At 42.1% G+C, this 16570-nt stretch overlaps 2 protein-coding genes across 2 annotated transcripts; one reads left to right on the top strand and one right to left on the bottom strand.

Moving 5' to 3' along the window:
- The first annotated feature begins 293 nt into the window (after positions 1-293).
- Positions 294-11296, top strand: LOC133895695 (dynamin-2A-like). The gene is made up of 22 exons (XM_062336174.1): positions 294-530; positions 673-723; positions 1456-1576; positions 1694-1792; positions 2510-2571; positions 2862-2979; positions 3103-3442; positions 3528-3675; positions 4218-4319; positions 4400-4519; positions 5125-5208; positions 5299-5426; positions 6661-6736; positions 7014-7104; positions 7234-7310; positions 7438-7494; positions 8070-8217; positions 8301-8461; positions 8693-8804; positions 8884-8953; positions 10044-10216; positions 10896-11296. Exons 1-22 carry the CDS (start codon positions 390-392, stop codon positions 11042-11044), a joined length of 2628 nt encoding a protein of 875 aa, XP_062192158.1. The 5' UTR covers positions 294-389; the 3' UTR covers positions 11045-11296.
- Positions 11297-14283: 2987 nt separating this feature from the next.
- Positions 14284-16338, bottom strand: LOC133895123 (endoglucanase 21-like). Its single transcript, XM_062335311.1, has 3 exons — positions 15694-16338; positions 15343-15597; positions 14284-14934 (listed from the first exon to the last, which is right to left on the bottom strand). The coding sequence occupies exons 1-3, from the start codon at positions 16336-16338 to the stop codon at positions 14284-14286; spliced, it is 1551 nt and encodes a 516-aa protein (XP_062191295.1).
- Positions 16339-16570: the final 232 nt, after the last annotated feature.

A 16570-nucleotide genomic window follows, 5' to 3' on the forward strand; every position in this document is an offset into this window, starting at 1 on the left:
ATGAAGCGACAATTAAATCCTTCGTATTTCCGGAACTAGAAACGGAAAGACTTTCGCTGTTTCGGCAGTTGGGTTCTATTGGACGGCCGAGACGTGGGTGCGGGCATGCAAAGCCAGCATCGCGACACGTGTCCACTTCCCTGGCGATCGGGCGAGGTGCTCATCACCACCCCGCGGAGAGCGAAGCAGCCGAGCGCGCACGCACAGAACTCCGTCGGTCCCAGTCTCCTCGATTTGAAACGCCCCCACGATAACCGCCTCCTCGATTAACGGCGCGACGGGAGATCGAGACCACCTCGATCCAATCGCCTCCGCGCGCGGGCCGCCTCGCCGTCGCCAGCCGGGGACCCTTGATCCGCCACCTCCCTCTCGGCCGCCGCCGCCCGCCGATGGAGGCGATCGAGGAGCTCTCGGAGCTCGCCGACGCGACGATGCAGGGTGCCGCGCTGCTGGCCGATGACGACCCCTCCGCCGACCGCCCGAACCGCCGCGGCTCCTCGTTCCTCACCGTCGTCGCGCTCGGCAACGTGGTGCGTACCCCATACCCAAACCCTCGCGCCCTCCCTCCCTCGCGAGTCCTAGCGGCTAGCGCTGTGCCTGATACATGCTTTGTTCGCCGCTGGTCGGCCCGGCGATTGCGGTGTGATGGCGTTTCCGTGCGTGTTTGTGCAGGGCGCGGGGAAATCGGCGGTGCTCAACGGCTTGATCGGCCATCCCGTGCTCGTGAGTACATATTTTACCACCTTTTTTGGACTTATTTTTATCTGTGGCATTTCACATCTCGTTCGACGCATCGGCCGATTCTGGTAAACGTGCGCTTTTTCAATTTTTTTTCTTGTTTCATGCCCAAATGACTATTGGTTTTTTTCTTGTTACGTCTAATATAGTGGAGATTCAGGATTTACCATTGCATTTAGAACCTTTTCTTTTCGATCGACGAAACGATTTCACCAGTGTTTACAAGTAAAAGAGATCACATGAAGCAAAAAAAAAAAAAAAAAAAAAAACTAGTTGCTCTTCATGGATCAACTTAGCTTCAGGTCATGAACGGTGAGACCATCAGAATCTAGAGCTTCAAATAACAGCCAATTATTTCAAAATCTGCAAATAACTTCAGGGTACTTCAAACAACTTCATTGTCAGGTTTGTAGCGCCTTCCTGTTATTGTTCCATCCAGCTATTGTTTCTTTAATTTTGCAGGTCACCACTTGTAGTTGCTTTACCCTTTCACTTAGCGCCTTTCTCTTTCCTTCTTTCAACAGTGTAGCTCAGAAATCAATCCAACGAACAAATTGTGCGAACCAGAGTAACAGGGTCATCATGGTTTTTTGTTTTGTTTAAAACAAGCTGCATTTTGGGTTCCATTTGGCACTTTAGGTTTATAAATGTGTTTGTTGTCTAGGTGCTTTTGTCACCGGCCTTGACGATTTGTGCAAATGGTGTCTATGGGTGCAGCCTACTGGGGAGAATGGTGCGACAAGAGCCCCAATCTGCGTAGAACTGCAGCGGGATGCATCGCTCAGCACCAAGTCCATTGTCCTGCACATTGACAGCAAGTCGCAGCAGGTTTCTGCGAGTGAGTTTTCTTAGCTATATTTTCTGCATGGCAAGAGAATTCTGTGCCTTTGAAACTGGATATAGAATTGGGTGCATGCATATGTTTAGTATTCACGTCTTAATGATTATGATACAGGTTCACTCAGACACTCGTTGCAGGACAGGTTGAGTAAGGCTGGTAGTTCTGGTAAGGGGCGATCGGATGAGATCAATATGAAATTGTGCACGAGCACAGGTTGGTTTTCTTTCCTTTTTTTTTTTTTTTTTGCATATTTGGCCAGTGTTGATCAGCTGAGTGAAATCTGTAGCTGTTGAGAATAGTTTCTTTTCTTTTTCTTTTTTTTTGAATCTGTGGCTTGGACGATTAATTCAATGGATAGGAAAGAATGTTATGTACAAGGGTGACAAAAAGGAAACACACCGGAGAAAACCTGTTGAAAATTACTTTGGCTCTCTGCTACTTATAGTTAGAGATGCAACTGGACCTATGTGAATTGTACGTCCCGAATAGGCTTGATTGCAAAATTTAAGCTTTCTTTACTCACTCTACTTTGATTGTAGACTGCTCTTGAACTGGTTAAAATTAAAGGATTAATCACATATAACATGTCCTTTTAGATCTGTTTAGGAACAGAACTCTGCAATTGCATGTTAACCTGTAAAACAAATAATGTGCAGGCTTTGAATGAGGGTAACATAGTCTTTTGTAGGTGTGTACCTACATCCTTCTCCACCACAACCCTTGCCATGCCCTCGCTTTTCTAATACATATCAAAAGCATGATGGTTTTAAATTAAAAAAACAGGTGCTTTGTCAACAATATCGCCCAAGTTTTGATGAAATATATACCTGAGTGCATGTCTTAAAAAAATCAAAACCCTTCATATTTAGGGTTACACTAACCATCTTATTGTGTATTCACTTCTTGTAAATACTTTTAATTTTGTTTCAGCCCCTCCACTAAAATTAGTTGATTTACCGGGGATTGATCAATGGGGCATGGATGAATCAACGGTCAGTATTACAAATGTCTTCTCTATGATTGTTTTTTTAGCTGTTTACGCAACTAGCAGAATTTCCTGTGCAATTATGCAGCTAGCTTTGAAAATATAGTTGGATCTGCTATGCAACTATATATAGTGCTTATGACTACAATTGTATTTGCCATACAACTCTTACTCCAAAACATATTGTTGTATTATACATCTTTGTGGATTTAGTTAATTGATATGCTATTGCTAAACTAACAAAATGTCTGCTCTCTTTCTACATATGTGGTTTGCAATTCGAAATCACATCTCCAGATTGGCAACTTTGCTGCACGCAATGATGCAATTTTGCTAGTTATCATTCCAGCTCTACAAGCACCTGATGTGGCATCTTCTCGAGCTCTAAGGATTGCCAGAGAATTAGATTCAGAAGGTGCGTATGATAGGCTGCACAAAAATCAGACTTGTATTATTACACTTTCTCTGACATTTCATTCAAACTTTACCTGTAATGTTGGATGAAAGCATATATTAATTTTATGTGTTGGTTTACTAGGTACTAGAACCATAGGTGTCTTAAGCAAAGTTGATCAGGCTGCTCGAGAGCAGAAAGCCCTGGGTGCTGTGCAGGCCTTGCTTGCAAATCAAGGTCCAAGAACTTCTGCAGATATTCAGTGGGTAGCTACGATCGGGCATTCTGTAGCTATTGCCTCTGCTCAGTCTGAAGTAGGTTCCGAAACCTCACCCGAAACTTCTTGGCAAGCAGAAGGTGACAGCCTTATATCTATACTCAGCGGAGCTCCCCAAAGTAAGCTTGGTCGAGTAGCTTTGGTTGATTCACTCGCTAAGCAGATAAGGACACAGATAAAAGTTAGGCTCCCAAATCTTCTGAATCGGTATAAACTCGTCCTGCTCCATGCAGTCAACTTTTATAGTTGCATGCTAGAATCTACAATCATCTCCCCATTCATATAACTGCAGTCTTCAAGGTAAGTCTCAAATAGTAAAAGAGGAATTAGCAAAGCTTGGAGAACAGATGGTCCAAGGTTACGAAGGAACCCGGGCCATTGCTTTAGCTCTTTGCCGAGAATTTGAAGATACGTTTCTCCAACATATTTCTGGTGGTGAGGTTAGTGATGCTAATTCACACACACCCTCTTTGCCTCTCTTCTGTTAGGTTTATTCATGTTTATTTTTTGTCACAGTTGAAGGATATTGAAAATTTTGAACACCAGCGTACCTGTCGTGCACAATTGCTGTCTCCATAAGCCAGCTTGTTTGGACCATCTTTGTGTTGGCTAGCCACCTTTTAGTAATGTTCTAGACAGTAAACACTTTGCAGAAGTTTGTTCTGTACTGCCTGATCTTTTTAATTTGTAACAGGCTGTATATTGCATCATTTCTTTTTTTGAACGAATGAGGAATGAGAAGGGTCTAAATGATCATTGAATGAGTGCAATATCCGAACTCAATTTTGCAGACCATGTTACAGTGATTGTTGTTTGATTTAAAGTTTAGTCTATCTAAAAAGTTGAAACCCATCTTATTTGCAATACCATTCATACCAGTATACCCTTGAAAGTGTATATTTGTCCTCTTCTGAAATTTGTACCTTTCAGGACCTGCTGGAATTTAATCATACGTACATGAAATTCTACTGTTAATATGCAGGGTGAGGGTTGGAAAGTTATCGCAAGTTTTGAGGGAAAGTTTCCAACTAGAATCAAACAACTACCTCTGGACAGACATTTTGATATGAAAAATGTCAAAAGGGTAATTTAGAACGAAAATTACAGCTACCTTACTTTAACTCGCCCAATTTTTGGTTAAAACATTCTTTTTCCTTGTGTTAGATTGTTCTAGAGGCTGATGGTTATCAGCCATACTTGATATCACCGGAGAAAGGCTTAAGATCTCTTATAAAAGGGCTTCTAGAGTTTGCAAAGGAGCCATCAACACTCCTTGTGGATGAGGTAATATATTTGAGTTCCTATAGCTATAGCCTTATTCTGAATTAGAAAACTCTTGTGCAGTCTACTATGTACTAGTTATCGGTATGCCCTCATAAATTCCCTAGCTCAATCACTTTTTATTGCTCTTCAGGATCTCTTGTACATGTACCTCACAAAAGTCCCTTGGCCATCAAGTGTCAATTTTAGTAATCTATTGTACGACATGTGTAATCTGGCACCAGAGTTTCGAAAAGTTTGAGTTGTATGTTTTGTGTACATAAATTCTATTGATATCAAAAGATACTTGTGTAATGCATATTAATCCATACCAAGGCCTGAAGCCAGAAACGGTACTGTTGGTATTCGTTCTATTTCTATGAATCTGCTCATGCCAACTCCTGTTGTTCCTGTTTGCACAAGCATACTCATAAGTTTAATCGTGCCATTACCACTCAAATTGCCAATATTTCCATGTATGTGATTCATTTAAATATTTATTCATTATCTGATGACACTCCTTGCCTTCTGGCCCTGTTCAAATGCAGTTGTAGCCACTTCTGTCACAAAATTGTACTATTGCTACATTGTTTCTGCTTAAGTACTTTTGCTGGAATTATTGTTATCAGGTTCACCGTGTATTGATAGAAATAGTATCAGCTGCAGCAAATGCAACTCCAGGACTTGGTAGATATCCTCCATTTAAGCGTGAGGTAATTGCAATTACTTTTTTAAGTGCTCTAAAAACGCAAATATTTCTTCTTTTAGTCAATAACCTTTTTTATCTCTTTTGTTTCCACAAGGTAATTGCAATTGCATCTGCTGCTTTAGATGGTTTTAAGAATGAGGCAAGAAAGCTTGTCATTGCACTAGTTGATATGGAGCGTGCATTTGTGCCTCCCCAGCATTTCATCCGTTTAGTGCAGAGGAGGTTAGTTGGTCTTGCTTCTTAGCAACCTTGTTGGTTTTTCCTTCTTGTTTTCTTTGTGATCTACAGGTGTTGCTTGCATTAGCTATTCCCTTTCAAGCTTAAACATCTCTATTCATGTTTTAATGTTTATTTTCTACTCTGTTTCAGATGTCTATTGACATAATTCTGGAATTTGGAGTAGTATCGCAGAATGAGTCTCAAAAGTTGGTTTTATGTTGCATCAACTTACCAACTTATACCATTGTAAATTCATGAAGAATAACATTCACTTGAACATCGTTGGTGCCCTTAATTTGTCCTCATACCATACCATGAATATTAGTTAGATGGTCAATGCATAGACACTTACATAAAATTTGGGTCTATTTCGTTTGTGCCTATATGTAAGTACATCAAAACCAAACCCAACATCGGGATTACCAAACTTTGGGCAGTCAAATTGGTTGCTCAAGTCTTGGCCAACATCTGCTCCAAAAATGAAGTAGAATCAAAGAAAGTGGAACATTACCAAAATTTCTATATCACACCAAATGGCGATCAATTTAAAAACAGTTGCTTTGTGAGCTACCTGTCAGATATGTCAACAGCATAGGTTATTAAAGAAACGAGAATACACAGTGGTCATTTTAGGAAAATTCACCACTATATTTAGCTAGACCAAAGAGGCCACTTTATATAATACATGTACAACTGTCAATATGGGCCAATGGTCCAAAGTGGGCGAGCAGATACATTGACAAATAGGAGGAGCTGCGTATCCTTGTTTACAAGCGGAATAATGTGGCTTTCAATCCACAACCTTAACCACAAGAACTGTATCCTATACTAGTACTGTGCAATGTGGTCTATTAAAAGAGGAGGTGGTCTGCGTATTTCGCACTTTGTTCAACTTGCTATATAACCAACATAACCCATTGTCCTATATTCCTTTGAACTATGTGTCAACACTGAAATGGATTCGCTAAATTTATTTTGCCAGTTTGGATGCATAGATCAATTGTGGATGCTAATTTAATGTTGTAATAATAATAGAAGGTATGTCTTTGTTGATATTGATATTTTATGAGAAATCATGTGTTGATGTACTGTCCATAGACGCATGGTCTTGTCCAATTTCTTTTGCACTAACAAACTTTCTTGTCATCTTGGTTTGCACCCATTGTTTCTTCTTAATAAATGGGGTGGTTCTGTATTGGTTTTTATTTCATACTTGCTTTTCAAATTTTACTTTCAGAATAGAAAGGCTACGTCATGAGGATGAGCTAAAGAATCGATCTACAAGGAAGGGTCAAGATGCAGGCCAAAAGAGAGTATGCTACTCTGCATTTTATATTCTGCCTGGTTTTATGTTTTTTTCTTACTTTTTTGTGTATAGATTGTTAGACATATATATTGCTTTGTGTAATATCCCAAGATTATAAGGGGTTCTTTGCATATTGTAACCTGTACATGTATATATACCAAGACCTCTAGGGAATATATGTTGCTATTCCTAACATAGATATCTTTATTTTTTGTATGGTTATTTGTTACCTCATTGTTTCTGCTGTATTGTATTGAAGTACATCATGTTTATTTCATTGTTAGGATACAAGCCCACAGAAAAATTCACAACAAGGTCAGTCGAAACAAGTATCAAATATACAAGTTTTAGGGCCTGCAGGAGAAATTACTGCTGGTACGGATCTATTTAGTTGTACAGATAAATAGATGAAAAAAGCTTCCTGTAAGCAAAACTTTTTTCTATTTTAATGGTTTTCAGTGGATCAATTTTCATGTTGATTGTGTTTTTTTTTCTCTGTCAAAGGTTTTCTGTTTAAAAAAAGTGCAAAGGCAAATGACTGGAGCAAGCGATGGTTTGTTCTGAATGAGAAAAGTGGAAAGGTTGGTTGTATCTGTAATGCATTTAGCATCTTATTATCTTACATCACTTCAGACAACTTCAATTTTCATGCCGATATTCTTTCAACCATTTTGAATTTTGATGGTGGTACGATTGTTTTATGTCCAGCTTGGATACACCAAGAAACAGGAGGAGAGACATTTTCGGGGCGTCATGAATTTGAAGGTAGTAAAATCTTTCAGTGCTCTTTTGTTGTGATTCTTCAAATTGTCATTTGGGTAATCGGGTTTATGGTGATGCAATATCTTTCCGGCTGCAGAAGAATATTACGATTTGTTTAGCTCTTATAACATTTACCTAGCAATTTCCTTCACCATGAACCGCATAACAGATTAGTTGATGTTAGATTAGTCAGAAAGAAAGATATTGTGAACAAATGAGCAGCTGCCTGAAAACTGGCAGAGGCCTAGTTCCAGTTCTCGAGAAAGCAACCAGCTTAATTATTTTTAAATTCTTAGAAATGAAATTTATTTCTTTTCCTTTTTTTGTTGGCAAATTTGTAGTTTGGATATATAGATGCAATTATAAGCCTCTTGGTATATAAATTGAATTTAAAAGAGGGGGTGAACCCATTGAAACAAACCAGGGTTACCAAACAGTGGACTTGGCAAGATTGACGGGCTAGTTTCACTGGTTTTTGGAACCCTATTACTCCTAATGCCACCGTATCAACTTCTGATCTCTTGGTCTTATGGTTGTGTTGTCTATCTTTTTATTACTCTTTTATTTGCAACCTGCAGGATTGTAATCTTGAGGAGATTTTAGATGATGAAGAGCCTCCAAGAAGTTCTAAAGATTCTAAAAGGGCAAATGTACCAGATATTGGAAAAGATCCTAGTCTTATGTTCAAGATTACTCACAAGATTGCTTATAAAAATGTTTTAAAAGGTACTTTTACATATGTTCTCGATTCGAGAACATGTTTTTTCTTTTCGTACTCTTCACTTATTATTCATTAATCACCGTGGCAGATCACAACGCTGTTATACTGAAGGCTGAAAGTATGGCTGACAAAACTGAATGGGTCACCAAGATGAAGAGCTTTGTTGACAAAAAAGGGCCTTCTGCGAAGATACCAGGTACTTCAGAAGGTGGTGTAGCAATGAGGCAAGGCAATTCAGATGGTTCTCTAGTGAGTCACAAGACCTTACATGTTTATTTTGTCAAAAATATCATAATGATTGAATTGGTGCTGCTTATTCTTTAACTACTTCAGCTTGTTACCAGGTTTTTTTCCGTCCTGAGAATAGCTTCTCACCAGGATTTTAGAACCCTTCCTCTACAGTATAGAGGGATTAATTATGTGGCATTTGTACTTCATTCTTGTAACAGATTTTCCATGCTTCATATACTATCCTTCCAGGGCACAATGCTCAGGAAACCTGTGGACCCTGAAGAAGAGCTTAGATGGATATCTCAAGAAGTCCGTGGATATGTGGAAGCTGTCCTCAGCAGTCTTGCAGCAAATGTCCCCAAGTTAAGACCTCAATCTTTTTTCAGGCTTTCCTGATCTCCTTTTTCACATCCCGCACTGTCTTACTAATCCAGTTGAGCAGGCTGTGGTTCTTTGTCAAGTAGAGAAAGCAAAGGAAGAAATGCTTAATCAGCTGTATACTTCCATAAGGTTGGTTCTATCAAATATTTTTGTGTACTTGGGTGCTCAGTAGTCTTTTAAGGGAAAAAAACATATTTCTAGCTCTTCGTGTGATGATTCTGTGGCATTTAAGCATCACATAGTTAAATATACTTCTGCATTCTCTTTCCTTAAGCAAGATGTTTATTTTTATTTTATTAAAGTTTAACTCAATGTAGTAGTACATATATTGTTCTATTTATCAAGAAAAATAAAAACTTATGTTTGTTAAGATCTTGATTCAGGCCTCACTGTTTCAGCCTTTTAGGTGCTAGTTGATGAGGTTCTTTTAGCCCTCACTTGTTAAGATCTTGATTCAGGCCTCACTGTTTCAGCCTTTTCTGCCATTTCATTATAGAAGAGAGCAAAGTTATTTACAATGCATGGCCATGCCCATGGTTATGGTGCCAGGCCTACAGGCGATTTACATTGCTGGTTGGAGCATTGTAGCTCATCCAACATAACAGAAAAGAAAGAATAATTCAACATGACTAGCCCTCCGGATCGTTGCACGCTTGCCTCAGCGTGTCGACGTCTTGTTATATGAGAAGGGATAGCTGTTGCACGGATAGGGCTTCCCCCTCAAACACTCTTCTGCATCTTTCTTTCCAGATGTTCCAAGACACATACGTAACCACTTGAATTCGTTCCATGAAATTTGTGGTGGCAGCCGGGCCAATTATTCATGTCCACCACGGGTTGAGTCGTGCAGCAGACTCGCTTTGCCTGAACTCCTGAAACCCAGACTATTGTGCTGCACAGTTCCAGATTTCCCATGAGAATGTGCAGTTAGCACTTAGCAGATGTGCTCATAGCCTAGTACCAGTCGATTTCTTAGAGCTACTAAAGCACAAGAACATGACTAAGCAATATATAATCCTAATTATGAATTTTTATCTGATTTATGATAGTTTTGGGATGATAAACGCAAGTGTTTCACTGCAACATTAACTGTTTGTCAGAGACCTGTATTCCTGTTAGCCAACGTTTACAGAGATTCTAGTCAATTAGTGGCCTTAACTTTTGAGAATATATTCTTACCTGGCAAAATAACTAACTCACAACTCTCATCTGTGGTTAGCACGCAAAGCATAGCCAAGATTGAAGAGTTAATCCAGGAGGACCATAACGTGAAGGGCGGGCGTGAGAAATTCAAGTTACAGTCGTCCCTCCTTTCCAAGGTTACTCGCTTGCTCAGTATCCAAGATAGTGGCTCAGCCAACGCTAGTTGGTCAAATGATTCTGTTGGATCAGGTAAGCCGGTTCCTTTTATGAATTAATGTACATTTGGGTACTGCTCCCTGCGAACTGCATGAAAATTGCTCTGAGAAATGTCCTTGATCAATAAATATTGCTGCTACATATTCCATATATGTTCCGCGACTATTGCCTTACTAATCATGGTTTTGCACTGAACTTAGGCCATGAATCGGACCATGAATACTTAACTGTTGCCTATTACCATATTCTCCTCTTGAATTTTTTTATTTGTCACCTACACAGTTCAGTTTAGTAATTGTTGTAGAGCCAGAAGTGTGACATATGACAGCGTAGAAGTGTTTGCTGGAGCACACCTTAAAATCGACAATTTGCTGATGGACCACTACAAAACTGTGGTCAGTTGAAATTTAGGAAAACGAAGGATTATGAGAAGTCTTATTTTCCCTTGGACCTGGAACCGATCTGGATGGCCCTAAGCTTAGAATCGGTCTAAATGACCTTGTTTTCTGTTCGGCATCCAGACCAGTTCCAACTTCCAAGCGAAGGGGAGATAAGAATTTTGTTGCCCCCTCCTAAATTTTAACATGAATATATTTAGTGCGCAGAGTGTGTTCTATTCTAGCAAACATCACACTTTCGCAGTGACTACTGCGAATTTTGCTAAAGTTATTCCATGTGTAAGTAGACATAGTTGACAATTCATCTCTTGCAGAGAGTAGCCCGAGAGCCAGTGGGCATTCTGGTGATGAATGGAAATCTGCATTTGATGTTGCATCCACCAATTCATCTGCTGGAGCAACCTCTGGCAACCGCCGCTTGCCGAGTCGAGGGCCACCGCCGCCGCCACCAAATGGTGGTTGATCAGGGTACAACTTCTGTTTTGTTTCCAGGGAGCGCGTTTCTTTGCTCCAGGTGCCCTTGAGCAAGCTGATTCTGAGTTTTCAGAAGAACACAGTAATAACTGATGAAGCTTGACTGGATTACTGGAACAAGGCGTCCATAGGTGTAACAAACCGTCGACCATAGAAAGAAATGTAGATTTCTGAAAAAAATTTCCTACTCACATTAGTGCTGTAGGATCGATCCAGGCAGGCGTTGCACCACCAGATCTTTTTTTTTGTCAATCTGTTGTCACCAGGAGTGCTTTCTATAATAGTTGTTTCTTGCTTTTATGCATTTTTTCTTCTCTTTGTTTTTTTCCCCGCTGATGCCATCTGTTCAATTGGACTGCATGAAGCAAGAGCTTTATATTAATGCTTAGTTGGGTTTGTTGGAGTAAGGAAATGGTAACTGAATCATATGTTGGTAAAATGGCGGTCCCTTTATCTTTTCCGTTTTGGGTTCTGAATGCAGCAGCATTTAGCAAGTCGAGCGAACATAGTGCAGCGAGGCATATGTATTTTCTCCACTGTCTTACGGGGTCTTTTGCTTGCCCTCGTTTGCAAGGGTCGTGTTGGAATGAGCAATACTCTATTTTTTTTACGGAGCTTCTCTCAGTCGACTAGCATGCATACAGGCAGAGGAGAATAGACTGTTGTCCAACTGGACTTTGGTAGCTCCGGCTCGGGCAAAATTGAACTTGGGCCGTTTGATATTTGTTCCGGGTAAAGTTTGCCTTGGCTGTCAAAATTTTCCGGCTCTACCACTACTTACTGGACTAAGATCAACTGATGCAACTGCAGGTCCGATCTGCTTATGTCAAGACCGATTTCGAGTGGGACAATCTGAAGAAGTTACCTTTCAAGGTTGGCTTACCCTTCAGTCTCCTAACTCTCTACTGTTGCTGGATTTTTTTAACTGATGTTTGCTCTTGTTAATAATGTTTTGGCTGTCATGGCCTCCAGATGGTTGATGAAGCCAATACGAAGCTCATGAGGGACTATATCTTGGAGGTCAGTCACATCGAAGACGAAAACTATAAGAAATAATATCCGAGCCTTGCCATGATAGCTTGTGGAAGGCTTGTATATACAACAAGGTGTATACATTTTATGGAGCACATGCTCATGACACTTCGTAGTACAGATCTATCACGTACAGAGCGCGCGGATCAGCGAGTGGCATGCATGTGCGTGGAATATATATGATGGTAGAATATGTGTAGATGGTCAACATTAAGTGAATAAAACTCTTCACATGCATACATGCACCATGTTACTCTCCCAATCATTTGCACCATCAAGGGCACTCATGGTAATATGTTGTCTGTTTAAGAAGATAGCTAGGCTTGACCTTTGATTTGTGAGAGCAGCCAACAAATATGTATGCTGCCTCCCTTAGTCTCTCTTACTTTGATCTGGGAGTTACTGCCTAGTTTAATTTTGTCCCCAGATCTTCAACGTTACAGTATTAAGGATGTTTTCTAAGGGGCACTTGTTTTTCGAGAAGTTCCAAAGTTTGCATTCAGAATTCAAACTCTATCAAATTTGCCAATGTTGGATGGTAAGTAGCAATCTGATGCGAGCACCGAACGAGGCAACGTTGGCTAGAGCCCACCCGGGTTCTAGGGTATTTTTCCCCTGGGTTTACTTTATACGCAGAGTCCAGAGAACCAAACGCTGATTTGGTTCGTAGTGGACGCCTTCGAGCGTTCTACCCATCTAGGTTATCCAGCGATTATCGCGGTTGCCGAGCTTACTGGTTTACACCGATTTCATAATACAAATAGTTTTCGAATTTGAATTAAAAAAATAAAAAAATAAAAAATCCTAAAAAACTAGAGATAATTCTAAGACCTTCTCTGAAAAAATTTAAATAATGTCGTTTGCATCATATTCTATAGGGAGGAAGTTTGAAAAAAAGAAAAAAAAGTTAAAGCGTGCAGCTCTTTTATTAACTCATGTTAAAGAAAAATTTAACATGCAAACACATAATTTTTTTGTGTAGGGTGTATCTGTAGAGAATCTTTAAAATTGGTTTCACTTCATCTAGAGTTTTATTACTTTCTCCATAATTTTTACAACGTTCACCAGCATAAAGTGAATATGTTAAGAAACATCACTGTAATTAATTTTATCACATCTACCATTATTTTTCCTACATAAAGCATAGTATAAGTAAAGTAATAAAAGTGATTTCACTAATTTTGAATGTGTGATATGTTAGTTATGAATTAATCTAGTTACAATTCATTTACACAATCATGCATTTTACAATAACTATTTAATGAGTTCATGTATTTTTAAAAGACATAGGATCATATAAGAAGACTAACAAAATTGGGTTCATGATTTTTGGATTAGCAAAGAGTTAACTATGCATTTAACTGGTTTAGCAAATACATTTTCTCACAAAAAATATTCAACTTTTTTATGAGTATAAATATTTTTATCATGTATATCATGTTACAAGAAAACCAACAAAATTTGTTTAACTTGATTTGAAGCTTAGATAAATTAGTTATTGATTTTACAAGGTTGAGCTATTTTTTGGTTTTTTGTTAAAATTTACTGAAATTCGAGAAAACCATTCAATAAATCGGGAAAACCGGGGTTACAGAGAAATGCGGTCAATGCGAAAAAATCGGTCAATAAATCGATGAATTCGCTTGGTTACCGGTGCAATTCGACCAGTTACCGAATATCGATCGGTCGATTTTTTTCTCCTATTTTTAAATTTGATTAAGTGAATTTTGAACGAATTTTCACCAAATTTTGAGTAGTTTCTATGATAACTATGAATTTCTTGTTTTCAAGGTCCAAACGATATTGTAATCGTTGGGTTGGAACTCGGGTGTTTGCATCCTTCTTAAATGAATGCCAGCGTGCACCCATTCTCCCATGCATAAATCATAACTCTACTTGACTAATGCATAGAAAATCATGCTTCTTAAACAAAAAAATCTCTCTTTCCGACGCATTTGCAATACTAGATTAGACATTACAAACTCTACCGTTCCTCGCAAAAAAATGAAAAAGAAAAGCTCTGCGTGCAGATTACGATGCCGACCGATGCAGCCATGCCATTATCCCTGTTCCAAAACGTGCACATCTAATCTCTAAAACACTTCTCTAGCTGCCTACAGACAGATTAATTAACACTCCAAACAATTAATCAAACAAACAAAAAACCTCTTAAAAACCCTAATCCTTTTCCAGTTTCTATCTCCTCTCTGTCACCGCCTCGCTGTGCAGATGCGCGAAGACGCCAACCATGGGCGCGGTGTTGTAGGTGCACGCCTCCGTCTGCACGTAGTTGTGTCGCCGGTCCCTGAATCGGTCGCGGTGGTCCGGCCCGCCGACGATGGCGCCGACGACCACGTTCGGGTTCGCCTTGGCGCGGCGGAACCAGTGGTCGTACCCCTGCACGCACCCGACGAAACGACAGTCGGCCCGGTGCGACACGATGGACGCGGCCCGGTGGTGCACCCGCCGCGGGAACCGCCGGCCGTGCCCGACCAGGTAGCTCACGCCGGCCGGGTTCGCGCCGAGGATGTAGTCAGCCTGCGCCCGCGCCAGTGCCAGGAGCTCGTCGGCGCGCGCCGGCCCGTCGGGGCACTGCAGAACCAGCGGCTCTGCTGCTCCGGAGCCGGGGGCGAGGTAGCGGGAGTAGACAGTGAGCAGGAAGGCGGCGTTGGTCACGTACTGCATGTTGTTCCACTCCCGGACGTAGAGCATGCCGCCAGCCGTGCGGTTCACGTTGCCGGCATCGCCGTTCTTGCCGAGGCACGCGCAGATATAGTGCTCCGCCTTGGACTTGTACTGCTCCAGCGTCGGGTGGTGCTCCGGCCGGTGCTTCCCTTCCCGTAGCAGCTGAAATACATGCATGACACGACACGTTAAAACTTGTTCAATTACGCAGAACGTGTGAGATTTTAACATATCTTTGTTTTCTCATGAAAAAAACTCTTGTCGATCGTGCATAGATAAATAAAGAGAAATACTACTACATATCGTGCATTGTCTAGCTAGCAAATAACTAGCAGATTCCTAGCTTGTCTGCCATTTCTCTTGAGCACTGACGAATCTTGTTCAAGTGTATCTGCTACCTACGTGCATGCGCGCATTCGAAGTAGCCAATGCGCCATGTCCGTCATTTTTATTTTTATTTTTTGCGGGGAGCGCCGGCCATGTCCGTCATTAACTAACTGAAATACGATCATTGTCTTCACGTTAAGCTGATGACCGAGATGTAGCAAGTAATGATGTCTCTGTGATCACCTTGGTGGCGAGGATCTGGAGGCCGGCATACTTGACGTCCCAGCTGAACTCGGTGATGGCCCAGCCGGTGCCGCCGAACTCGTCGGCCATGTCTACCGCGTAGTCGAGGTACTCCGCCCTCCCCGTCGCCCGGTGCAGCCACAGCGCCGCCCACAGCATCTCGTCGCCGTAGCCGCTCACTGACGCGTAGTACCTCGACACCTCGGCCACGCTGCTGTCGTACTTGCCCCTGTACTTGTCCCCGAACTCGAACAGCTGCATGGACACACACGTGCATGCACGTTATCACGTGTTCTTTCATTCCGTGATGCATGATGATGTTCAATTCAATGGCGTCGTAAGGCGACGAACCTGCTCGGCGTGGTGGAGGAGGAGGTGGGAGTAGTGCGGGTTGGACCGGCGGAAGACGATAGAGGCGGCGGCCATGGCTGCGGCAGTCTCGCCGACGAGGTCAGAGCCGGGGTTGTCGCGGTCGACCTTATAGGCCTGCCGCGACGTGGTCATGTCCTCGGGCCGCTGCCAGCAGTAGTGATCGGTGTCACCGTCGCCGACCTCGGCCCACAGCACGTCCGGTGCGGTGTGCGCCTTGACGAAGTAGTCGGTGCCCCACTTGATGGCCTCCAGCACGTGGCGCCACTCGCCGGCGGCCGCGATCTCGGCCCCGAACTCGATGGCGCTCCACGACAGCATGGTGACCGTGAACGCCATCGGCAGGCCGAACTTGACGTTGTCGCCGGCGTCGTAGTACCCACCCACCAGATCCACCCCTTGCTGCAGCCCGTCAGCGAGGCCCGAGTGGCCGCGCCACTTGACGCGCTGGTTGTATGGGAGGTGCCCCGACCGCTGCGCCTCGAAGTAGAGGAGGCTGCTGTGGAGCGCTCTCCTATAGTCAAACCCCGCGCCATCGCCGGTGGCAGCCGTCGTGCCCCCGAGCAGCAGAAGCACAAGCGCGAGCACGGCGCAGAGCGAAGCGAGTACCTTGATTCCTCTCGCCATGGTCGCAGACGTACGTGTATCTCGATCCTGAACTAGCTTGATAGCTTCTGTGTGCTGCTCCTGCTCTGCATCTCGATCCTCCACCCCTGCTCCTTTTATATATGATGTGCATCATCAGCTCATGCATGTGCTCTCTTCTCGTTGCTATCTTGGTCAGACCTCATCTTACAGATAGTGATTAGGTAGTTAAGCGTCTAAAAATGTATTTGGTAACTAAGCCTGTTTTAATGGC

This window comes from Phragmites australis, chromosome 16, assembly GCF_958298935.1.
Source record: "Phragmites australis chromosome 16, lpPhrAust1.1, whole genome shotgun sequence".
In the NCBI taxonomy this organism is placed as follows: Eukaryota; Viridiplantae; Streptophyta; class Magnoliopsida; order Poales; family Poaceae; genus Phragmites; species Phragmites australis.

Bases quoted from the DNA above. Each gene is read 5' to 3' on its own strand.
- LOC133895123 (XM_062335311.1), bottom strand. From the start codon at position 16,338: ATGGCGAGAGGAATCAAGGTACTCGCTTCGCTCTGCGCCGTGCTCGCG. The intron at 15,598-15,693 runs GTTCGTCGCCTT...GTGTCCATGCAG, and splicing joins TCCTCCACCACGCCGAGCAG to CTGTTCGAGTTCGGGGACAA. The intron at 14,935-15,342 runs GTGATCACAGAG...CATGTATTTCAG, and splicing joins TCCAGATCCTCGCCACCAAG to CTGCTACGGGAAGGGAAGCA.
- LOC133895695 (XM_062336174.1), top strand. From the start codon at position 390: ATGGAGGCGATCGAGGAGCTCTCGGAGCTCGCCGACGCGACGATGCAG. The intron at 1,577-1,693 runs GTGAGTTTTCTT...ATTATGATACAG, and splicing joins GTCGCAGCAGGTTTCTGCGA to GTTCACTCAGACACTCGTTG. The intron at 8,218-8,300 runs GTACTTTTACAT...TCACCGTGGCAG, and splicing joins TTATAAAAATGTTTTAAAAG to ATCACAACGCTGTTATACTG.